The following is a 25,230-nucleotide window of genomic DNA, read 5'->3' as shown; positions in this document are numbered from 1 at the left end:
ACGCCCCAGGCTTACTCAGTCCCCCAGCTCCACGTAGCTGCATCTCCCCCGCCCCGTGAAGGGCCTGGGCGCAGCGAGGCGCTCCCTGGGGATGCCCCGCTCCCAGGCGCCCCGCGAAGTCTCGGGCCAGGCCCCGCAGCGCCTAGCGGGAAGGCGGCTCCCACCCGTTGCCTTAGCCGGGAAGAAGTTGGCGAGCTGCGCCGCCCCAGTCCGCAGTGAGCGCGGGAGCCGCAAAGCCAGGGGAAGGGCTGGCGGTTGGGGGATCCCCGGTAACTCCCCAACGGCCACCCAGTCCCCAGCACGAGCGCCTCGCCCACCGCTCTGGCGCCGGCCAATCGCAACGCTGCGCACGTGACGAGCGTTCCCTGCGATGACCTCATCCCTGGTGTGGGATGACGTCAAATTCAAGATGGATGGAATCACGGCGGTGGCAGCAGCGCGCGCGGGCGAATCGTGAAGGGAGGCGCCGAGGGGGGCAGCAGGGTGGGGTGCGGCTAACGGCGGAGACGGTGAGTAATGGCCGCGTCTCGCGCCCGTTTCGGGGGCTGCCCGCGCCGCGCGGGTCTCCCCGTGCACAAAGGCGTCTTTTCCTGACGTAACTCTGAGGTGGATTTTTTTTTTCCCCCCACCGAGCGGGGCTGCGGTCCCCAAACTCTTCAGTGCGCCTGCGCCAATTACAAAACTAGTCCACCCCTTTATCGCGCATGCTCCACTCCCCGTTGACAGCTTAAGACTGTCCTTTGCGCGTGCACACCCCGCCACATAGACTAGCCGAAGCATCTAGTGCGCATGTGTGTTGCCCATAGTGGGCTTCGCCGTCCCCTTTTGCGCCTGCGTATTGCCTGTAGCAGTCTAGAATCTCGTGCTCGCTGCGCGTGCGTGGTAGCCAAAATGTAGCCTTTTCCCCATGATGCTCAGGCGCGTTTGCGGGAGGGAGTTGCTCTGAGCATGCGCATTGCGGTGAGGCGGCCCTGCGTAGGGCGGGGAACTGTGGAGTGGAGTGATGTCACTATGGGTGGGTTGCGTGCTCGCGCGTCCCCGCGGGGATGGGGCCCGCTGGCCGCGTTTGCCTGGCGCCCTGGGAGGTCGCTGCTGCGGGGCGAGAACGCAGAGAGCGCTTGGCTTCCCACGCGCGCCTCGTCTCTGAGCCGTGGGCGGGCGAGCACGTTTGTAGCGCGCAAGGTCCCCCGACCGCGTCTCTCACGCACACGTGCTGAGCGCCCGCGAAATGTCAGACTCACTGCCCATGGCCCTACCCGCGCTGAATGGTCCACGCGCTGTATGAGAGAGAGCGAAAGTTGTAGGAAAAAGTCAATTTCCCTATTAAACCAGAAGTAATAGATACGACATTATAGGAAGAGCTAGTAGCACTGCTTGTTAAGGCTGTCCGACACTTCCCTCATGGCAAGAGCCTGTTTTTATTGCTTATAATTCTGTCATACTGTAACAGTTGGGATTAAAATATTTTGTGTTGCATTTCTCCTTCAAGCTGAATTACTTTGGGGCAGGGGGGATTTGAACCATGGTGATTTAACTCTTTCTGAAAGGCAAGAAAAAACTAAAAGGTTTGAGCATGTTAAATTCTGGCAACTTTTTTCTTTTAGAAGTGATGTCATCCTAATCAGTTAGAGCACCAGTACAAAATTAGGGAGGGGATGGTCATTGTGTTAGGGAGATGCCTTTTTTTATTGCAAGGTGGTGTATTTTCAGCACCTAGAGTGTTCTCAGTGCCTCTCTTCAGCTGGAGAGCCCCTGCCTGGAGCCATGCCAAGGTGCTAGATGCGGTCAGTATTTGGGGAGAGCAGCACTCCCATCTGCACTCCAAATGTAGGAATTATGATATGTATAGTAGGGATGTAAAGACTAATCAACTACTTGAGTATCCGATAAGCAAAACCTTATTGGATAGTCGACATGCTAGTCGACTAGTTGTTCCTACCCGCCCTTTGCTGCCTTTATCACAAAGGCGGTTCCCTTCAGCTCCCTGCTGGGGCTCTTGTACATTTCAAAGCTGAAGCACCGCCTTCTACCTTTGAAATGTAGCAGCAGCCGGGGCGGGCTCTTGCTATATTTCAGAGTGGAAGTGCCCTTATCGACTAATCAGTCAATGGAAATTCCATCGACTATTCGATTAGTTGACTAATCTGATTTTAACATCCCTAATGTATGGGCACATCAAGATGTATGACCGAAAGAGGCCAACAAGTGAAGAAGCTGCAAAATGCCTACCACGATGTGCGGGAAGCAAACCACCGCTCTGGTGCTATGCTCACAACTTTCTGGTTCTACAAAGAGCTGGATGATATATTTGAGGGTGACCCCACCTCCACTCTGAAGACTTCCATGGATACTTCTGGGGTTTGGGGGTCATCCAGCAGTAGACTGAGACAGGAGGAGAAAGTTGTGGCTATGTGTGCTAAGGGAGAGAGGGACCCAGAGGAGGACTCAGCATCCATAGAGGCTTGCAGTTAGGAGCTGTTTTATACCCTCAATGAAGCCAGCCATTCACAGCCCTTGGAGGCTGTGGATGATGCATCTGGTAAGTGGGCTGGGTCTCAGGAAACATTTGAGTGCCTTGCTGGGAGCGGGAGGGTTACAGAAAGGACATTTTTGGTTGTGTGTGATGCTGCTACCAGCACAGCATCAATCAGATGGTGAACAGACCATTAATGCAATCTCTTCTGTCACAGTAATCTGCCTCTCAGACCTCATTGAAAGTGCCATGCAGCTGCTGTGCCACCTGTCTCCTCAAATTTTCTGGCAAAGCAAACATGGTCTTTGAGCCCTGAAGGCCGACATTCCCTCACCTATGCTGTCAGCAACGAGGGAGGCACCTATCACTGAGCCAAGACAAGCTGTGTATGGTCCTTGATGGAACCCGCAATCAAGTAAAAGATCCTCTTTTGCTTTCCTGCTTGCCCTAAGCAGTGAAATATCTTCCAGGATGAACATAGCTTGTGGAAATGAGTGGTCATTTCTTTATAAACTTTCAGTCCCCACTTCCACCCCTCCAGAGTTCTCCCCAAGTCATCCTTGTTCAGAGTAAACACGGGCATGTGTGAATGAAACCCCCTGTTCCCTAGCACTTATAAGAATCCCTGTGCTGCTGCTGCAAGGGAGTCCACTGCCGTTGTGGTGAAGTTGCCATTGTGTTATATGCTTGCTCTGGTATAGGGATGTAATAGTGTAGTTGATTAACTGATAAGCTAAAGCTTATAGGTTAATGCTATAGACTACACGTATTTCCCTCCCCTCCCTTCTAGTAATTTTTTTTAGCAGACTAGCCAGTAGCCCGGCTCGGTCCTGGCTTCGGACAGGTCCAGGACCTACCCCTGCTGCAGCTCTTCATTTAAAGTGTATTAGGAGCCAGATGGGCAGGCAGCCCAGCTCAGTTCTAGCTTGCACCAGGTCCAGGAGCGCAGACCTCCCCTAGACAGGGGCTGCTGCCACCCCGGCTGCTGCCTCTTTATCAGGGTGACAGGCAGCCAGACCACAAGGAGGGGCTGGTTTTTAAATTGGCTCCCCTCCTGGACCAGCTCCCACCTGGCATCCCGTGCTGCTGCCTCTGATACAGAGGCAGCAGCACGGAATGGCAGGGGGCTCCTTGGGAGTGAGGCTGAAGTGCACTGGCTGCTGGCCCCATCCCCGGGGACTATAGAATAGTCAATTAACCAATAAGAATTCATGAGGTTACTTGACTATTCAATTAACTGATATTTAACATCCCTACTCTGGGACATTCAGGGCTAGGTATGTAAACAGTGCAAGTGTTTCAGAGGGGTTGGAGCAGAGCTGTGTCTAGGGTTAACAATGGACTCTCTGTAACATGTTGCAATTGTGCCTTGATAAAGCCAACCTTATGACCTCAGACTGGCATTCCAGCTTGGAATGTGAATGCGTAAACATGTAAATGGTTAACTGATGAGCCTGGGCTCATCTGTTAACCTTCGCGTATGAAAAGGCAGGGCCACCCCACCACCTACACTGCTGCTTCTGTATCAGAGGCAGCAGCAGCGTGAGAGGGAGGGAAGAGGCAGGAGCTGACCTCTCTCCCCTTGTGTAAACATGTAATCACTGGAAATTTCCGCAGTTACACATTTACCTAAAGAAACACATTTTAACTTAGATAGGGCCACAATAAGGTGGGTGCATAATTGGCTGGATAACCGTAGTCAGAGAGTTGTTAACGGTGCTAAATCCTGCTAGAAAGGGATAACAAGTGGAGTTCCAAGGGTCTGTTTTGGGACCCATACTGTTCAATATCTTCATCAATGATGTAGATATTGGGATAGAGCGTACGCTTATTAAGTTTGCAGATGATACCAAACTGGTGGGGTTGCAACTTCTTTGGAGAATAGGGACATAATTCAAAATGACCTTAGCAAGTTAGAGAAATGGTCAGAGATAAACAGGATGAAGTTTAATAAAGAGAAATGCAAAGTGTTCCACTTAGGAAGGAACAATCAGTTCCATACATACAAGATGGGAAGCGACTGTCTAGGAAGGAGCATGGCGGAAAGGGATCTAGGGGTCATAGTGGACCACAAGTTGAATATGAGTCAACAGTGTGATGCTGTTGCAAAAAAAGCAAATATGATTCTAGGTTGTATCAACAGGTGTGTTGAAAGCAAAACTCGTGAAGTCATTCTGCCGCTCTACTCTGCCCTAGTTAGGCCTCAGCTGGAGTACTGTGTCCAGTTCTGGGCGCCACATTTCAAGAAAGATGTGGAGAAATTGGAAAGGGTACAGAGAAGAGCGACAAGAATGATTAAAGGTCTAGAGAACATGACCTATGAAGCCAGGCTTCATGAACTGGGCTTGTTTAGTTTGGAAAAAAGAAGATTAAGGGGGGACATGATAGCGGTTTTCAAATATCTAAAAGGGTGTCACAAGGAGGAAGGAGAAAATTTGTTCCTCTTGGTTTCTGAGGACAGGACAAGGAGTAATGGGCTTAAAGTGCAGCAGGGGAGGTTTAGATTGGACATTAGGAAAAAATTCCTAACTGTCAGGGTGGTCAAATATTGGAATAAATTGCCAATGGAGGTGGTGGAATCTCCCTCTCTGGAGATATTTAAGAACAGGTTAGATAGACATCTGTCAGGGATGGTGTAGACAGAGCTTGGTCCTGCCTTGAGGGCGGGGGGCTGGACTCGATGACCTCTCGAGGTCCCTTCCAGTCCTATGATTCTATGATCCCTAGCTCACGCCCCCCTCCTTTAATTGGTTAACAGATTAAACAATATGTTTGACTGGTTAGCCAGTTTAATTGAGATTTTACATCCTTAAGTATTGTCTGTGAAATGCTTGCAGTGATCCACAAGCTCCTGCAGAACCATGGAGAAATACTCCTCGCGGTTAATGTACTCAGAAGCTAGGAGCTCTGGTTCCAGAACTGGAATGTGTGTGCCATCTATTTCCCCACTGCAGTTTGGGAAGTCCATCTGAGCAAAGCCATCCATAGTTTCACTTATGTTCCCAGAATTACAGTCTTTCAGAGCAGGATGCGACTGATGGCCCTGCACAGTTCCATCAGCATGAGTCCAACTGATTGGCAACTGAGCAAAAACTGTGTGGAGTAGCCAGTTTCCATAGTGCAGTTGTCACGTGCTTCTTCACCAGCAGCACAGCTCTCATTTGCGTGTCCTTGCGCTTCAGGGTGAGAGTAGTTCAGCACACAGTCCCATGAAAGTGGCTTACCTTGTCTGAAAGTTGTGCAGTTACTGCTCATCATCCCAAGTTTGCATAATGTAATCCCACCACTCAGTGCTTATTTCCCAAAAGAGGCATTCCACTCTGGTCAGCACCTCCATGAATGCCACAATAAATCTTGTCATACGGACACTGCATGGATTCCTCATTGTCACTTTGCAGCTTCAGGAATAGCTTGACTGACATTCCTGATGTGTTAGTGAGACCCATCAGCATTTTTGTCAACAGCTGGGGGTCCATTCCTGCAGAATAAGGAGACAGTGTGTAACACAGAAGCCATTCAAAGATGGCACTAAATGCAGATAGAAGTGCAGGGGTTGCTGGGATGTGAAGCAGTGCGCCACTGGGCATTGGGACAGGACCCAGGATGCCCCGTGCCTCCCCTCCACCTTCCCACAAACCTCTATGGCAGAAGAGGAAGAAGTACTCTGTGGGATATTTGCCCAGAATGCACCTCTCTGAAAGATGCTGAAAGTGCTGCGGGTGTGATCATGCTATTGCGTTGGCAGCCGACGGTGTGAACACACAACAGTGTTTTCACTGCTGTGTTCTGGGAGCAGTGCGGTAACTGCCAGTGCTTTATAACTATCGGTGTAGATATGACCTGAGACTGGTTGACTAAGGATACTGGGGTACTGGATGAGAGGCTAGGATAGGGACAGGAGCATATTGGAAGGAATGGAGCAGAAGTGGTCAAGCTTGGGGAAAATCGGTTTTAGCCACCCTCTATCCCTCTCAGGATAAGGTTGGGGTCTTGGGTGGCAGAGTGGACCAAGGGAGGTGCTGGATTCAATGTCTGGAACCAGATTATGAAAAATTAGGCAAAAGGGGATCACTTATAGGATGACGGGTGAATTAGCTATAAATAATAAAAGCTATCTAGCACCTCTGGATAAGTCCAGGAACCAGCTTCAGATCAAAGAAAAGGGTCTGCTCATGCAACTGTTGTCTGGCTCCCCAAAACTGCCATCAGCCTCCTACAGAGCCTCTGTTAACCTGTGGTCATTCCCTCATGGTAACCACCAATAGTGGTCACAGCCATCCTTCTGTTTGGCCAGTCAAGGTCAAGATCTCTGAAGGCCTCACACTCTGACTCCCATACCAATGTCAGTGAAGTGGCCTTTATGATCCATAAGTGCCTGCAGAACTATGGAGAAGTACCCCTTGCAGTTGATGATCTTCAAAGCACAGCGGGTGGGGGCCAGAATAGGGATGTGTGTTCCATCTATGGTTCCCCAGCAGTTACGGAAGCCTTTCACAAAGTTGTCCACGTTCCCCAGAGTCACACCCTTCATAGCAGGATGTTATTGATTGCATTGGCTTGTTGTATGATGATAACCTTGACTGTCTCCCCAAACTGGTTCCCAACTGAGCAGTAGCTGTCTGGCATGGCAAGCTTCCAGAGGGCAATGGCCATATGCTTCTGCACGGTGATAGCGGGTCTCAAGCGGGTATTCTGTCGTGTCAGGGCAGGTGTGAGCCATTCGCAGAGTTCCAATAAGGTGGCCTTGTGCATGCGTGAACGAGCTGTTCTGCCCCCTCCCCCACTGAGTAGGCAGAGAGAGCACGCTGCTCCTCATACTCCATTGCTAGACCCCGATTGTAGTTAGACAGAGTTAGAGAACTCAACCAGAAGTGCTCTCCCTGAGGTTGTCGATGGCCTGGGGGACATCTTGGGAGGGGAGAACCGGCTCCAACATCAAGACCAGCTCCTGGCTCTTGGGCATCATCATCTGGCTTCTTTCCTTCTTCTTCACCACTTCATCCTCCTCCTTGTGGCCCTCTACCACCCTTCTCCTGCAGGCTGACGCCAGGTGTGTCTTGTCCTGACTCAATGACCAAGGTGTGGGAGCTGGCTGCTCCCTACCTCCCAAGAATGGCATCCTGCTGGTCACAAAAGCTCTTCTCCTTTGCCTTTAGATAGGACTGACACAGCTCCTTGATTTTCACCCTGAACTGCTCATTGTTCCTGGAATGGCCTTTTGCCACGAGGCTGGTTGTGAACCTGCCATAGATATCGGTGTTCTGTTTTTTGGCCCTGAGGTCGCTGAGAAAGGCTTCATTCCCCCTACACCTCAGTGAGGTCCAGGATCTCCTGGCCACTCCAGGCTCGAGCTGTTCTGTACCCCTAGGAAGTAGAGGCAGTGGGAGCAAAAGAACTCGCTGCTGTCACAGCATCGGACAGATTGATGGTGGAAGTCATATTCATGTGTCTTGTGGTGTGCTGTTTACTAGCAAAGGGCTTGTGAAGCTGACCAGATGGGACAGGTCATTCTATAGTTCCTCAGTCTTTTTGAGAGGCCGATGGGGTCAAACTTTCTGTCATGATTATGAGGGTTAGCCAGCAGCCTGGGGATTAAGGGGTTAACTACACCTAGCCAGGTGGAGTGACCAATAGGAATGTAGGTGGGATTTTTCAAACTGGGACAAAGGAATTTGGGTTTCTCTCTTTTTCTCCCTTTTGTGTCTTGGAGAGAGGTCATGGCTCCTTCCCCGCTCTGGCATGATAAATGCAGAAGTGGGGGCCAGCAAGTGTACCCCAAAGCCTTATCTACCAGGCTTTGGTATAAAAATTCCCCCCAAGATCTTAAAGACCTAGATCTTGGGAATAAAACTTCCGCTGCCACCACCCAAATGTTGATAAAGAAATCAGGGGAAAGATCATTTGGGAAATCTTACCCCTAAAATAAAAATCAAGGCACACAATTAACCACTTCCAGGTTAATAAAAAGAAAAGAGAGAACTTTTATTATTACAACAATATTCCTGTTGCAACCATAATGACTAGATAGGGAGGTAACAAAATATACTCATGGAGAAACTCCATGGGCCTAGAACTTAGTTACAAAGAAAAGCCAAAACATCTTTTAAACCGTGCCAGATCTCAGATCCCATACCCAATCCTTAAAACAAGAAAACCTAACGAAACTGCCTAAACTTTACCCTACTTACAGAAAATGAAGAATGGTGCCTTGGAGAGAGAGAGAGACATGCTTGTCCCTCTCTGCAGCTGCAGAGCCAGCATGATCTTGTGGGTAAGATCTAAAGTGGAAATTGGCTTGGGACTGTGGCTGGGTCCTTTGGACCAGGAGGATCTGTTGGAGTTGGTGAGTGGGTTTTGTAACCTCTCACCTGTGTGGAGGCCTAAGTCTGGTGATGGCACCGGGAAGCTGGAGTGTCTAAGGAGTTTTGCTGGTGAGGCTTCCGGCTGACCGGGGAGGCAGCTGAAGTGCTCGGTATAATTTGAGGGGTGCCTGGGAAAGGACCCCAGTTGAGGGCAGTAAATAGCCCTGGTTTTAAGCAACTCGCCCTGAGCTGACACCCTCAGCGGTGCCAAGACCTGGCCTGGTGTATGATAGTGGTGTATTTCGCAAGAGGCACAGAACCTGGTCAATTGAACTTTAGATCAAGACCCCATGCTATTCTAAAATTGATTTTGAGACTGAGAGTTTGATTGGTTAATGAGGCATTTCTGGACTCAACTACTTAATAGTCTCTGTATAGATGTGATGGTACTCTATGGATATGGAAGCATTTGCTTACTTTTCATGTCCTCAAGCGTTTAGTCAAGTGTGCATAATGTAGTTACTATGTTTTATCTTAGACCTACAGGAAGAAATCACAGCCAGTGTGGCCAGAGGCTGTCCAGCACCGTCTGTGATTTGGTGGGCATGTCATGATTATGAGGGTTAGCCAGCAGCCTGGGGATTAAGGGGTTAACTACACCTAGCCAGGTGGAGTGACCAATAGGAATGTAGGTGGGATTTTTCAAACTGGGACAAAGGAATTTGGGTTTCTCTCTTTTTCTCCCTTTTGTCTCTTGGAGAGCAGTCTCTGCAGCTACAGAGAGGGACAAGCATGTCTCTCTCTCTCCAAGGCACCATTCTTCATTTTCTGTAAGTAGGGTAAAGTTTAGGCAGTTTCGTTAGGTTTTCTTGTTTTAAGGATTGGGTATGGGATCTGAGATCTGGCACGGTTTAAAAGATGTTTTGGCTTTTCTTTGTAACTAAGTTCTAGGCCCATGGAGTTTCTCCATGAGTATATTTTGTTACCTCCCTATCTAGTCATTATGGTTGCAACAGGAATATTGTTGTAATAATAAAAGTTCTTTCTTTTCTTTTTATTAACCTTGAAGTGGTTAATGGTGTGCCCTGATTTTTATTTTAGGGGTAAGATTTCCCAAATGATCTTTCCCCTGATTTCTTTATCAACATTTGGGTGGTGGCAGCGGAAGTTTTATTCCCAAGATCTAGGTTTTTAAGATCTTGGGGGGAAGTTTTATACCAAAGCCTGGTAGATAAAGCTTTGGGGTACACTTGCTGGCCCCCACTTCTGCATTTATCATGCCAGAGTGGGGAAGGAGCCATGACACTTTCGGCAAGACAGTGTCTACACTAGTGTAACTTCTGCCATGCATGGTTAGGAATAGCATTACTCATGAAAAGCGGGTCTACAGGATTTGACTTCAGTGCCCCCTAAGGATGGCACAACAGGCATAGTACTGTGAATGAATTCCTTAGATAATCAGCTGTGGGCAGCTACTTTCAGTGTAAAGGCAGCAAGGAGGCAGGAATTGACTAGTCGCCTATGGAGCCTCCAGTGAATACACTGGAGGCACTGCTAGAACTGCAGATGCAGCAGCTGTGGGACTGGCCCCTCTTGCAGCCACTATATCAAAACTTTTTCCAATATGCCTCCGTCCCCACCAATACAATTTGGGCATCACTGTCCCCACGAGCTATCTGCTGCATTCCGCACCTGCGCACCCCTTTCATAGCACATCAGATGGTGGGCTTGCATATGAACGTTGGCCATATACAAACCTGTGACATTCTTGGGCCATGCTTCACATCCTACTTCTCTCATCCTCCCTCCCTGGCAAATGTTTGTGTTGTGCTTCAGCAGTGTCCAACATTTTCTTTTTTGTGTTTCATAAATGAAATCCATGTGTTTCAAATAAATCTTTATTCCATTAAATAAAAACAAGCAAGCAGGAAAGTGTACCCCAGCAAAGCTATGGTCAGTGTAGCATGCTAAGTCCAGCACATGGACCAGTGAGAGTAACCCCCCTGCAATGCAACCACTGCAATCTCATACATATCAATCAGTGTTATTGACTTTCAGCCTCAAATTGCTGCCTCAAGGCATCTCTCCTCCTTACCACCCTGCGCTGTGCTCCTCTAATAGTCTTGGTCTCGAGCTATTCAAGCTCAATCTCCAAGTGCTGTACCTCAGCGGTCCAATCCTGAATAAAGCTTTCACCCTTCCCTTTGCAAATATTATGGAGGGAACAGCATGCAGCAATAACCATAGGGATATTATCATAGGCCAGATCCAGCTTCCCATTCAGACATCTCCAGCAGGCCTTCAAACAGCCAAAAACACACTCCACAATCATTTTGCATCTGTTCAGTTTGTTATTGAACCGCTCCTTGCTGCTGTCAAAGCTCCCTGTGTATGGTTTCACGAGCCAAAGCATTTAAGGGGTAGGCAAGGTCTCCAAAAATCACAATGGGCATGTCCACTTCCCCCACGGTGATCTTCTGGTCCAGGAAGAAAGTCCCCACTTGCAGTTTCCTGAACAGGCTGGTGTTCTGAAAAATGTCTTTCAGGGCCAGCCTGTGGTAATGTTCATGAAACACCCATGGTGATCTCCAAGTGCCCATAGAACCATGGAGAAATACCCCTTGAAGTTAATGTGCTCAGAGGCAAGGTGGTCTGGTGCCAGGATTGGAATGTGTGTGCCATCTATCACCGCACCGCAGTTTGGGTGCAAAGCTATCCACAATTTCATGCATGTAGCCTAGAGTAATGGTCTATCGGAGCAGAATGCAACAACTGATGGCTGTACACGCTTCCATCAGCATGATTCAATTGGTCAACTTTCCCACTCCGAAATGATTGGAGATTAAGCAAAAACTGTCCCAGCTTCTACAGTGAGATCACCAAACACTTCTCCACCAACAGGGCAATTCTCATACACACGCCCTTGCACCGCAGGGCTGGCAGCTCAGCACACAGTCCCATGAAAGTGACTTTCTTCATCTGAAAGTTCTGCAGCCATTGCTCATCATTCCAGGCTTGCATGACAGTGGGATCCCACCACTCAGTGCTTGTTTCCTGAGGCCCAAAGTGGTGTTTTACTGTAGTCAGCATCTCTGTGAGGATGCCTCATGGTCACTTTGCAGCTTTAGGAATAACTCAACTGCCATGGATAATGTGCAAATGAGACCTATCACGTTTTTGTCAAACAGCTGGGGATCCATTCCTGCACACTGGGGAGACACAGCACACTGCAGAGAAACCGTTGAAAGATGGTGCTAAAAATGGAAGAAAGTGGGTTGCTGGGATGCAAAGTGATGCATCATGGGGCAGTGGGACAAGACCCAGGGTGCTCTGCACCTCCTTACAAGCCTCTGTGGCAGAAGAGGAAGAAGTGCTCTGTGGAAATGCACCACTCACAAGTGTCACAAGTGTGACCATGCTAATGCACTGGCGGCTGACCGTGTGGACATCTAATAGCATTTTTGCTGCTGCACTTCACAAGCAATATGCACATGCACCTATTTTAAATGGACATGAGCAATCACTCAAAGAACCAGGTGCTCCAAGATCATTTAAAGGTGTCAAGAAACGTTATCTGTGCATCCCATTCTGAGGTGACAAGTACCCAGTTGATATGGAGATAACTGAAATCCCTCTTTAAAAAAAAAAAAATATTTTAGAGCCTCCCTACTCTTCCTTAGCATATCGCAGTCACTATCAACATTCTGGACAGGTGGTTGGTAATATTTCCCTACTGCTAAATTCTTATTAATAGATGATGGAACTATTCTCTACAGAGATTAAATTGCACAGCTTCATTCATGTAAGATTTTTACTTCATTTGAGCCTATATTTACCTACAAAGCCACTCCCACAACAGCATGATCTGTTCTGTCCTTCCAACATATTTTGTTTCCTAGTATTATTGTGTCTCGCTGTTTATCCTCATTCCATCATGTTTCTGTGATGCCTGTTATATCACTATTCTTTAATGCACTCACTTGACTCATGCTTCACAAGTGGAGCGGAAAGGCACCGAGGCCCAGGGCTTCCCCCCACAGTCATATTAACGCCTGGGCTTGCAGATTTTGGGGTGAAGGAGCAGAGTTTAGCCAGGATGTAGGGTGCAGAAGCAGGCTCGGGATGTGGAAGGTGGGAAATGTAGGAGAGAGAGGTGGGGAGTCTGGGTGGAAGCTTGTTTATAGGAGCGGGGTGTGGGATGTGGGTAGGATGTAGGGTGCAAGAGAGGAGTGGGAAGTCTGGGTAAGAAGTGGGGTGCAGGATCTGGGAAGGAGCTAAAGGTTTTTGTTCTGGGGATGGAGGAACTACCTGGTGCAGCTCTCGAGGGAAGCGGGGGCAGGCAGGTGGCTCTGCATGGCCCTCTGCTTGCATGCAACTCCCCCCTGATGCTCCCACTGGCTGTGATTCCTGGCCAGTGGGAAAAACTGGGATGTAGCCTGCAAGCAAACATAGGGATAGAGCTTCACTGTGCTGCTGTTCACAGAGCCACTTCCTCCCCCTGCCAGGCAGCACCTATGGACCAGATGCAATCCATGGCTTTCCTGGATCCTGCCCCTGAGGCTCAGAGTCCTCCCCCCATAGCAGGGCAAGCAGGTGCTGGTACTCTAGCCACAAGGGTGGGGCAGTAAGCTTTGACACCCCCAAGCAAAGATTGGGGGGGTGATATCTTGCAAGAGTCAGGTAGGCTAGATACTATGCCCTCATTCCCCAAGAACACAGAATTGGTAGTAACAGACCCAACAGAATAAAACTTGTGATATAAAAAGAAGGTGAAAGAAACTCCACGGTACAAATCAAAATACAAAAACTATAGCAAATTCTATAATAGAAACACAGATGGAATTGCTAAAACCAGTAACTACTATTTACTTGAATGATTTTGAGCGTTAGCTATTAAAATAAAAATAAACATAGCCAAGACATGCATTGCACAATGATAATACAGATTAAATGATGAAGTGTTCAGAGTAATAAGAGAAATAGAAATAACATCTGTAAAGGAGCAAAACTATAATTAAAATGGGTTACAAGGGCGAGAGTGCAATTCAGGGAATAATAGCAGCTGGTAAGACAAACTTGTGAACTGTTATGAAGACTTCACGTTGACATATAAACTAAAAAGACTACTTTAAATCCTCAAAATGTATTACACGCTCCCTCATACCTTGCATGTGGGATGTTCTACGGCATTCAGTCTTCTATAGTATAGCAGTGCAGAAAGACAGGCACTGTGGGGGCTAGCAAAGACAGCCAATGCATTAGGGAAGCTGTACCTTTAAGAGCACTGTCAGGAAGCTTCCCTGTGCTCCCATGCTGGTACATTTCACCCTAAGAGGGAAAATAAAAGCCCCTTTCTTCCTCCCCTTTATGCCTCCCCAGCTCTGCCTTTGAACACTCAGCAGGTGGATTTCTCCTTCCCCTCCCCCAGATAAGTGTTATCCCCTTTGCCCCTTCCTGTGTGGGGACATAACACCTACAAAGGGTCTTGCAGTGTCTCCTACCCCTGCCATACCCTAGCTCCAATTCCCTCCTCGACTGCCTGATTTTTCCCTTCCAGCCCCTCTTCTGCCTCACCCTAAAGTTACTTGACACCCTCCCAAGTCGGTTTATTTCTGCCCTCTGCTCACACCCTGTCCATTTCCCCACTGCAATTTGCCCCCTGAGTCCCTTTGTAATGCTTGTAAAGAGCCAGAAGCAGAGTCTGAATCCACGTAAGGGCAGAGAGAGGGCAGCAGCAACATCAGCTCTTACTGAGCATGCTCAGTTCCAGTGCACATGCTCAATACACCCTAAGCAGTGAATTCTGAGGCGTAGTTTTTTCGGTCACTTTAGAGCTGGTTTTTAATCTGGCTTCCTTCATGGACCAGCTCCCGTCTGCCACCCCACGCTGCTGCCTCTGATACAGAGGTAGTAGTGAAGAGTATTAGGGGGCTCCCCAGGAATGGAGCCAGAGCGTACTGGCTGCTGGCCCCACCCCCAGGGACTATAGAATAGTTGTGTGACTGTTAAAATTGTTTGAGGTTACATGACTATTCAGCTACATGCTATCTAACATCCCTAGAACAATCTACGCTTCTGATTCTATTATAATTGAAATATCAGAAAAACATCCAAAATATTTAATAACAAATACCAATTTATTTTTTTATATTTAACAGTGCAATTAAAACTGCAATTAATCTTGATAAATGACAAGATTAAAATATTGAGATTAATCTTTTTGATCATTTGACACCCTTACTCATAATTGTATGACAATGTGAGTACGAGAGTTCCAAGGTGCTGCTTTGAGATCGTGCCACACAGGTCAGACCTATAGAATGAGGTATTGTATCCCAGAAACAAGTGACTCTCAATAGCACATAGGGGTCAGAGCAGGCAAGTAACTCAACATGAACTTCCAGAGTGATGCTGTTTCAAAAAGGTTAATTCTATCCATACATGTGTAACCTGAGGATTTGAGCACTACAGCTTCATTGAATTCACCAATACAATAAGAAGAAACCTCTGGGACACTGCTCAAATGCAGCAGGACAGAACACCAAATTCATCTGTTGCAAGGAGTCAAACCAAGGAGTTTAGCTGGTTGGTTCACTGTATATTGAAGTCATGACAAAAAAACAAACAAAAAAAACCCACTTGGACAGCATTGTAAAGCCATGAAATTCCCAGAAAGCCAGGGTACCTGACCGCCCAATTACAAGTGCTTATTTTTTAGTAATATACTTTAGAAGTTTTTAAAGTATACTTTTTTGCCTCATAAATATAAGAGAATTAATTATACCAGTCAGTGATAATTTAGTATAGGTTTTTTCCCCACTATCATTTAAATACAAAATGTGTTCAATTAAAAGGGTATTAGCATGCTTGTTTTGCCTCAAAAATAAGTTAACAATTAAAAATTAACTTATATTGTAGATCTTATTCAGGATTTTGGCAATTTTTTGAATGTCTGCAGAAATATTGGTAGGAGAACTTCCTTTGCTGTCTTTCAACTTACTGGTATTCCTAGGTAAAGAAAAAGGAGCATATGCAAGCTACAGGAAGAGAACATAGCTACTCTTATTGAGCAGATATAATAATCTTAATGGGAGTAACCATTTAAGGTGCATTGGTTTTCCATGCCTGTGTATCTACAGGAGTTGTGGATACAGTTTGCCTTTGATCTTTTAATGCCCATGCATCTCTCAAAAACTTAAAATTCTTTAATGCTAATGAAAAAATAGCCATGTGACTCTAACCAGAAACTAAGCAGTTGTATAGGTTTGTGTAAAATTTAAAAGTGTGTATGAAACAGACCATAATTCTCTTTTATTTTTATTTTTTAGATAAACCCAAATCATGGAGGGACTCTTGCATTACATAAACCCAGCACATGCCATTTCTCTCTTAAGTGCTTTGAATGAGGAGCGTCTAAAAGGACAATTATGCGATGTTCTTCTTATAGTCGGAGACCAAAAATTTAGGGCTCATAAAAATGTTCTGGCTGCCAGCAGTGAATACTTCCAGACTCTCTTCACAAATAAAGAGAATGAGTCCCAATCAGTGTTTCAGCTTGACTTTTGTGAACCAGATGCTTTTGATAATGTATTAAACTACATTTACTCTTCATCTTTGTTTGTTGAGAAAGGCAGTCTTGCAGCTGTTCAAGAACTGGGCTACAGCCTTGGAATTTCCTTTCTTACTAACATTGTTTCTAAGAGTCCTCAAGCTCCTTTTCCAACATGTCCCATTAAAAAAATATTGTTTCAAGAAGATGATGAAAGTAGTTCTCAAAAAAGAAGTGTCATTGTTTGTCAGAGCAGAAATGAAACACAAGTTAAAAATGTCAGTCAAACACATGATTTAAGCCATAGTTCTAAGCCCTTGCACTCCATTGCCGTTAAAACCAACAATAGACCACAAGTAACAAAGCCAATTGAACCACTTCACAGTTTATCATTAAGTGACAGAAGGTGGCTAAAAGACAGTCCTGTGAGCTACACCAAACTTCAAGAACCTTCTGGAACTGTGGATGACCCAAGTAGAAGTGGCTCAGTGAAGAGGAATGCAGTATTGTCACAAATGCCTTTAGCTGAGAAAGAAACTTCATGTGATGAGCCAGGAGTGAGTGGTCAGCTTCTAAAAGGAAAAGCTGCAGAGATGTCATTAAAAAGACCACGTCCGCCAATCTTATCTCTGCATGGTTCATCAGAATCTACGTTTTTGCTGCAAGAGACAGGAAAAGGAAATGGTCAAGGAGAAGACAGGAATTTGCTGTACTACTCCAAGTTAGGACTAGTGGTTCCAGCTCGTGGATCTGGTCCTGAAAACCAAAGCATTGACCGGAGTGGCCCGCTTGTAAAAAGTCTCCTTCGAAGGTCATTGTCCATGGATAGTCAGGTTCCTATGTATTCATCGTCTGTTGATTTTAAAACTTCACATGGATCATCATTGGTGACTAGTGACTCACAGGGGAAAATATTTAATGCTGTGTCTCAAAAATCATCCTTCAAAGAGTCCTCAGAAAAGGGTGTCCTTGATGACAAGATACAGGTAATACACCCACACCGCCTTAGGTCCTTTAGTGCCTCTCAGTCGACTGATAGGGAGGTAGCTTCTCCTCTAACTGATGTACGCATAAAAACTGAACCTAGCAGCCCACTTTCAGAGCCTTCTGAAATAATAAGAATTACAGTAGGAGATGCTTCAACATCTGCCAGTAAAGAGTTCTCTTTTAAAACTGAGGATGATAATAGGGATATGAGTAGACTTCCAGCAAAAAGGAGGTTTCAAGCAGATAGAAGGCTGCCATTTAAAAAGTTAAAAGTGAATGAGCATGGTTCTCCTGGGTCAGAGGATAACTTTGAGGAAAGTTCAAGTCCTACACGTCTTGATGCTGACTTTCCAGATTCTGATGTCAGTAAAGATGAATACAGTGAATTGGAAGAAGTGAGACCAAACAGAAAGTTCAAATGCAAGCACTGCCTTAAGATTTTTAGATCTACAGCAGGCCTTCACCGTCATGTTAATATGTATCATAATCCAGAGAAACCATATGCTTGTGATATATGCCATAAGAGATTTCACACAAACTTCAAGGTATGGACTCATTGCCAGACACAACATGGAATTGTGAAGAACCCCTCACCTGCTTCCAGTTCACATGCTGTCTTGGATGAAAAATTCCAAAGAAAATTAATTGATATTGTGAGAGAGAGAGAGATTAAAAAAGCGCTAATTGTTAAACTACGACGTGGCAAACAAGGTTTTCAGGGACAGTCCAGTTCACAAGCACAGCAAGTCATCAAGAGGAACTTACGATCAAGATCCAAAGGAGCCTACATTTGTACCTACTGTGGGAAAGCTTATCGTTTTCTCTCTCAATTTAAACAGCACATAAAAATGCATCCAGGGGAAAAACCAATTGTAGGAAATAAGGCTTCTAAGCAAAAAGAGCAAATTCATATTGCAAGTCCAGTTGAAAACAAAGAGGTCTATCAGTGCCGTCTTTGTAATGCTAAGCTCTCCTCTCTTATTGAACAGGGAAATCATGAGCGACTTTGTAGAAATGCAACAGTCTGTCCTTATTGCAGCCTTAGATTTTCTTCTCCAGAGTTGAAGCATGAACATGAAAGCAAGTGTGAATATAAGAAGCTCACTTGTCTTGAGTGTATGCGCACTTTTAAATCATCCTTTAGCATCTGGCGTCATCAAGTTGAAGTTCACAATCAGAATACCATGGCCCCAACAGAGAATTTTTCTTTACCTATTCTTGATCACAATGGTGAAATAACTAGTGCTTCAAGAGTGAATTCTCAATCAGAATCTAATAAAATGAACAATTTGGTTATGGCAAAGGAAGATGGAGTATTCAGTGATTCTTCAGAACAAATTAATTTTGATTCTGAAGATTCTTCATGCCTCCCAGAAGATCTGAGTGTTTCCAAACAGTTTAAAATTCACGTAAAAGAAGAGCCTCCAGATGATATAGAGGATGAGGTAACTGAAACCAGTAGAGAAGCTAAGGAAGTTGTTTCTAATAAAGACAGTGGCTTATGGCCCTGTGAAAAGTGTGGGAAAATATTTACTGTACACAAACAGTTGGAGCGTCACCAGGAGCTTTTGTGCTCTGTAAAACCATTTATTTGTCATGTGTGCAACAAGGCCTTCCGGACCAATTTCCGTCTGTGGAGCCACTTCCAATCTCATATGTCACAGGCTGCAGAAGAATCGGTGAATAAAGATCCCGAGGTATGTCCACCAGCTAATTCCCCATCACCACCACCTTTGCCTCCACCCCCACCTCTACCTAAAATCCAGCCCTTAGAGCCTGATAGTCCAACACGTTTGTCTGAGAGCCCAACTACTACTGAGAAATTATTCGTTCCACAAGAATCGGATACGCTCTTTTATCATGCTCCACCACTGTCAGCAATCACATTCAAAAGACAATATATGTGTAAACTTTGTCACAGGACATTCAAAACTGCATTTAGTCTTTGGAGCCATGAACAGACACACAATTAGCTACTGATCTTCAACAGGCAGTTTAAAAAAGTGGCTAAATGGAGACCATTTCCTGGATAGTTCAGAAATACGCTATATAAACTAGAAATCTAAAAGGACAAGAAACATCAAAAAAGTACAAATGGATTTATGATGCTGCTTGGATTTGAAGATTAAGGTAAACTAACTTTGATGTTAGTAGATTGAAATCTGAATAATTTAAAGTATGGTCTGGGATCTTATAATAGCATAATTTTAATTTCATTAACATTGAAATCCAATCGCATCTTGATTGTATGCATGGATCCTCATCCTGTGGTGTCAATATATATAAATATAGATTAAAAACAAAAAAGGAACAACAATGTGGCTTCTAACTGTGAGTTTATAGTAATGAAATACTGTAACCAACTTCTTGTTTTGAGTAAAATGAACACATGAACGCCATATAAATATTAGCACTGCACTTGAAGTTAGGAAAGAAGTGGATGGAATACTTTTCTTCAGTAATCTAGATTTTAGTAATGTTTTAGCAATAACAAATAAACCTCAAGTTTGAATTACCCTGTCATTTATTGGGAATGAATGTTTGGTATTTTATGGTAATGTGGAATTGTTTTGTTCTTTAATAGAACTTGTGGAAAATCAATAGTATCTAAGATCAGCAATATTAACTTGGATTTTATATAAAAAGTAGCAGCAAGCCTGTTTTAGCCATTTAAATAAAATTTCTAAGGAAGACTGGAAAAAATATATGCTGCTTTATATAACACCCCAAAGGCTAATTTACTGTAGGTATTTTAGTAACTACAAACATTGTAATAAAGCAGCATTCGTGCAAACAACAGTACTGTTTATAAATATGAACTAAGTTGAATGGATGTTAAACAATTCAAAGTTTGTTTCCTCTGGTTTGTATTGTTGTGTGCAATTCCGTACAATAGAATGTATGAATATATTACTTTGAACAGCAGAAGCTTGTATAAGAAAAGGGTTGTGAAATAAACTCCCGTGTGTGGCAGTAAAAGTGGCTATTAGCACAAAAATGTTTTTAATTAAATGTAAATATTTACATAGACACTTGTATAAATGAACAAAATATGTATTTAAATTTTGTATTGAACATACATATCCAGTTCAAAGCAGAGGAAAAAGCACCACACTACAATCATTGGATTTTGTAAATACAATATATAGAATATTTGTTTCTTTTCTGACATTTTCTATTGTTTGTGATACTTTCTGTTAGAAGTGTTTATTTGCGTTTGTTTAAAATCATGGTAATAATGGTTAAACATATTTAAAGTGTGGTACCATTCTGTTACCTCCCATCACAATTGGAATGGTTGGCATCATCAGTATTGGATATTTGCCAGAAACTATGGCAAGGGTCCAGAAAGAGGTTTTCCAGCTACTTTTGTCAATGTGCTTCTCTCATTTAGGAGCTCAGAGTTAAAACTCTCTTTCTGCTGCTGCTGGTATTTTAAATTTAATTGAGTGGAAATTTGATTAGAATAAACAGTGAGAATGTACATAGATGAAATACTTGACCATCCATTTTGGATCCAGGCCAGCTTCAGATGGGAAAAGAAAAATAAAATATTGCCTTCAATACTGTGTAATTAGGGTCTAGTCCTGCTTTCACTGAAGTCAACAGGAGTTTTGTTGCTGACTTCATTGTGAGCAGGAACAAGCCCTTAGTCCTATACGTTTCTGATACTGCATTCCTTCAGCAACCAGAATTTCCATAGAATTCACAACGAATGTAGACTGAGGCCCAAAATATAGATGATAATAATATTCAGGACCCATGGCCCTGATTCAGGAAGGTGGAGCATGGGTGCCTAACTTTAAATTGCTGAAATAGCCTGTTGACTTAGGCATGTCCTTAGATATCTTGCTCAATCAAAGACCATATTTGCCATCAATTGTTTTGTTTGTTTTAAAACAGCACTTTATTTTTTTGTGTGAAGTTCATTTTAAAAAGAGATGGCAAAATATGACCCTTGGACTTTCAACTACCAGCAAACTGCAATAATTAGCTACAAAGGCTCTTGATACAATATGGTGGATTTAAAAAAAAAAACACAACCTAAAACAGTAACTTAAGCACACTAACACCTACCCATAGGTGTTTTTTCTTATTCCAAGTAAATTGTGAAAATATGATTTACACTAATCTGCAAGGTTTTATAGCTGCAAAGTGCAATCAAAACTGCAGTTAGACTAGATGACTCTTGAAATCCCTGCTAACCCTATGATTCTATGATATAAGGTTCCTATGTTATCTTTTTTAGGTGATGTTTCTGGATGTGACTTTTTTTTTTTTTATTCCAACTAACAAAACTAAATCATTTAATGCAACATAATTTCAGCATAAACTAGTAGTTACTAAAGCAAAATGAAATAAAACCATGTTAAATCTATTTAACACGACTAAATAATTGTTTTGTGTTTACATTAAATGTCTTTTAGGGGAAGAAATCTATGTGGACAAAATGTGAAAGCAAGGTTTTAAAATTGATTCCTAAGTTTTCACCATTGATTCCCGTACAAAACAGAATGATATTTCCATTTAGTTTGTTGATAATCTGTGCCTACCCTTCTAAGAATGAATATACCCTTCTAAGAGAAAATCTGATGACCAGTTCAGCTATCGAATAATCCTAATTTTCAACTGAAGCACTTCTTTGATGCATTTTTGGGATAGTAAGATTATAAATAGCATACATTTAACAACTTTTGTGCTACATTTTGAAGAAATCTTGACTTTTTTCCAAGTGTAATATGTATTGAAAAAATTATATAACTAGGGTTTTTTAAGTTTGTTAGATTATTTTTTTTAAAGTTTTTAATTTTGAGCATGTTCTGTGTTTTTTAAAATTAGTTCCTGTTTGTTGTCCAATAAAGGAATACAGGATCTCTAAATAAAATTTTAAATATGAGATATTTATACAGCAATTCTGGTTTTCTATTAGCTTTTATATGGTATCTTAAAAAGCCCTGAGACAGAAGTGTTTATTTTGGAGGATATGGAATAAATATGCTGCCACGTGTAATTTTAATATATGTTAGAAAAGTTAAAATATGGAATAAAATGTTAGTTACTTGTTTATACAATAAAGGTCTTTTAAAGAATGTCTAGTTTGGCCAAACAAGAATAATAGGTAAATTTATTGATACAAAAAAAACCCTTGTCTTCGTTATATTTTGTTTAGTTTTGCAACTGTGGATACTAAAGGCCTTGGCTTTTTGTATAATTATTTAACAATTGCAGAAAGTTTGTATGATTTCTCTTAAACGTTGAAGTTTTGTACTCTTTTTTTCATGGCCTGACAGAAACATGCAGATGTTTTAATATATAATTCAGAATTTAATTCTTTCTTGGTTTGTTTTGTCCTTCATCAACAAAATTTGACAGAGGCTCAGCTGTTCCAACTGATTTAGTTGAGATTGGTCCTGCTTTGAGCAGGGAGTTGAACTAGACCTTGTCCTGAGCTCTCTTCCAACCCTAATCTTCTATGATTCTGTGAAGTAAGTGACAATTCCTATTTACTTTAGTGGGAACAGGATTGGGCCTGTGAAGTAACGCTAATTCATGTAGATACTGATTCGGCTAAGCACATGCTTGATTCCCACTATAGTCTTAGAATGTGATTAGCATTGAGTATATTCTTAAATGCTGTGCTGAATGGGACCCATAATAAACCACTCAAAGTAAGCAATGGAAATAATTACATGTTTTGGACTTTTAAATGGTAGAAACAACTTTTTTTTATAAGTGAATATTCTTCTGAATAAAGGCTACATAAATAGCTAGTGTGTAATTCTGCAATTTTACCAAAATAGACAAAGGGCATGAAACAGTAGTGCTATTTTGTAACTTTTTTAAAGAAAACAATAGACAGTTGAACTTCAGCGATTACACTTGAGTTGTCAGTCTTGTTTCAGAACATAACTATATAGCCTTACAACCCTCCAGTGAACCAAAACATACAGCTGTAGGGGACCAGCCTCCTGCATTCCCTCCTAGGGCAAAGCTCCCATTGACATGCCTGAGGGCTCTTTACCCAAGTTGAAAGTGCAAGTATCTTCCAGATTTGAATTATACTAAGATTTTTCCCAAATCTATTGACATCAGTGGAAGTTCCTGTGTGAGACAAGAATAGCATATGGCCCTAAGTCCTTAGCTGTTATGGTGCAAATATCTGGCATGTGCCTATAAAATCTGGCATGTGCCTATTGTCTGTTTACATTTTCTTACCAGAAGATCTAGATGAAAATCAAAGCAAGATAGATTTCTTTTAAGTTGTAATTAATGAATCAGTGTTAAAAAAAACTGTGTTGAACTCAGCCTGATAGTATTTGGGTTTTTGTTTTGTTTTTAGGTCCTATTGATTCTTGATGGTTTAAAATGACTTGTGACAAAAATTGTACTATCGGGATAAACATGCTGTAAATGTTAACAATACTTGATATTAATCAAACTAGTATATATTTAAAATCCAGTGGTTAACATTTAAAATATTTGGGCATAAAAATCCCAAACTGGGATACTCTCAAACTTTGGCAATGTGTCTGAAATATGAATCTTAGCTTTGTGGCTTGGGTCCACATTTGCCTGTTGTATTTTTGCTATTCTGAGACAGTTAAAACAGACACATCAGTTCCCCTTTCTAGTTCTCATACAGTGGCACACATACAGTGTCTGGATTTCCATCACTACAGCTGAGTGTTAAATTTAAAACACTCTTTAAAAATACAATATTTGAAAATGTATGAATGGTTACGAAACCAAAACCTTAGGGGTCTAACCTTGACAGTGTCCCTTTAAAAAAAAAAAGAAAAGAAAAGAAAAGAAAACCAGTGATAGTGTGATCATTTGTAGTGTATGGTCTCCACTTTGTGGAAGCTTGAGTAATCCAACATAAACATGCAAACTAGTATTTTCCAACTTAAAGCTACGTAAAATCACTTGTCATTTTAAAGTGTTATAGAATTAAAACAAATAAAAGCTGTTTTATAATCCTGTATATCATGTTGCCATTGTATATTGGTTCAGTTACATCAGTGTTGGATTTTAATTATAGGCTTTTACTTTTTTAAGACTGAAAATTAGTAGTTTAGGATAACTCTTTAATGTAATGTAAATCCATTGCTGCTTTGTATGACCTTTTTCTACTGTGTGTTTTCTTTACTTAGATTTTGACTAAGAAATGTTGGAGTCCAATAAACTTACACTTGTTTCTTTTGAGTTATTGTCTCATGTTGGAATCTTTTGGCAAATTTGATATATTATTTTATAGTGAGGTGGGAATTTTGCTCACAAAGGGGTAGGTTTCAATCTATATGCTTTGTGTATATATAGCGTGACCATTTGTAGTTGGTGTGATTAGGATTAAAATAATGTTTTAGGTTTGTTTTCAATAAATATCTGACTGAAATCTAAAGAAAATGAAGTTGAACATTTTACATTTTTACATTTATAAAACCTGTGCTTTCAGGGTAGGGTTTTCAAAAATGTCAGGACTAGCTTAACTCTGGCTATGTCTAGACTGCAGAGTTATATCAGAAAGTGATATGCAAATTGTAAACCACAATTTGCATATCTTCTTCCTTTCTTTTTTTTTTCCCCCTGAAGAGGCTTTTAGGAAATTTGGCCCATCTACACGGGGCCAAATTTCAGAAAAATCTCTTTCGGAACATCCCTTATTCCTCATACAATGAGGAATACAGGGATGCCAAAAGAACGCGTCCGCTCTTTTGGAAACTGTTCCAAAAAAGCAGACATGTTCCATGGACGTGGCAGAGCTTTTCCATGATACCTCTGGTATCCCAGAAAAGCTCTGCAGTGCAGACATCACCTCTGTTCCCATTGCAGTCAATGGGAATTGTACCAAGGTTCTATTTCTGCTTCCATTCAAGTCAATGGTAAAATTTAACTTCAACCTCAATAGAGGGGAAATG

General features: G+C 43.0%; 1 protein-coding gene across 2 annotated transcripts; it reads left to right on the top strand.

Moving 5' to 3' along the window:
- The first annotated feature begins 48 nt into the window (after positions 1-48).
- ZBTB21 (zinc finger and BTB domain containing 21) lies at positions 49-24,517 on the top strand. 2 transcript variants are annotated; one of them, XR_332565.4, is made up of 3 exons: positions 49-509; positions 16,104-19,441; positions 21,739-24,517. XR_332565.4 is itself a non-coding variant. In XM_006130528.4 (2 exons), the coding sequence occupies exon 2, from the start codon at positions 16,117-16,119 to the stop codon at positions 19,282-19,284; it is 3,168 nt and encodes a 1,055-aa protein (XP_006130590.2). In that variant the 5' UTR covers positions 49-509; positions 16,104-16,116; the 3' UTR covers positions 19,285-24,517. The 2 variants fall into 2 exon arrangements, 1 of the variants encoding a protein (XP_006130590.2); XM_006130528.4 differs by having other exon boundaries at positions 16,104-24,517.
- The last annotated feature ends 713 nt before the right edge of the window (positions 24,518-25,230 follow it).

Source organism: Pelodiscus sinensis, chromosome 1 (assembly GCF_049634645.1).
Source record: "Pelodiscus sinensis isolate JC-2024 chromosome 1, ASM4963464v1, whole genome shotgun sequence".
NCBI lineage: Eukaryota > Metazoa > Chordata > Testudines > Trionychidae > Pelodiscus > Pelodiscus sinensis.
This window is presented reverse-complemented; position numbering and strand designations above follow the sequence as displayed.

What these genes read in the sequence shown, in the direction of transcription:
- ZBTB21 (XM_006130528.4), top strand. Translation starts at nt 16,117, where the DNA reads ATGGAGGGACTCTTGCATTACATAAACCCAGCACATGCCATTTCTCTC.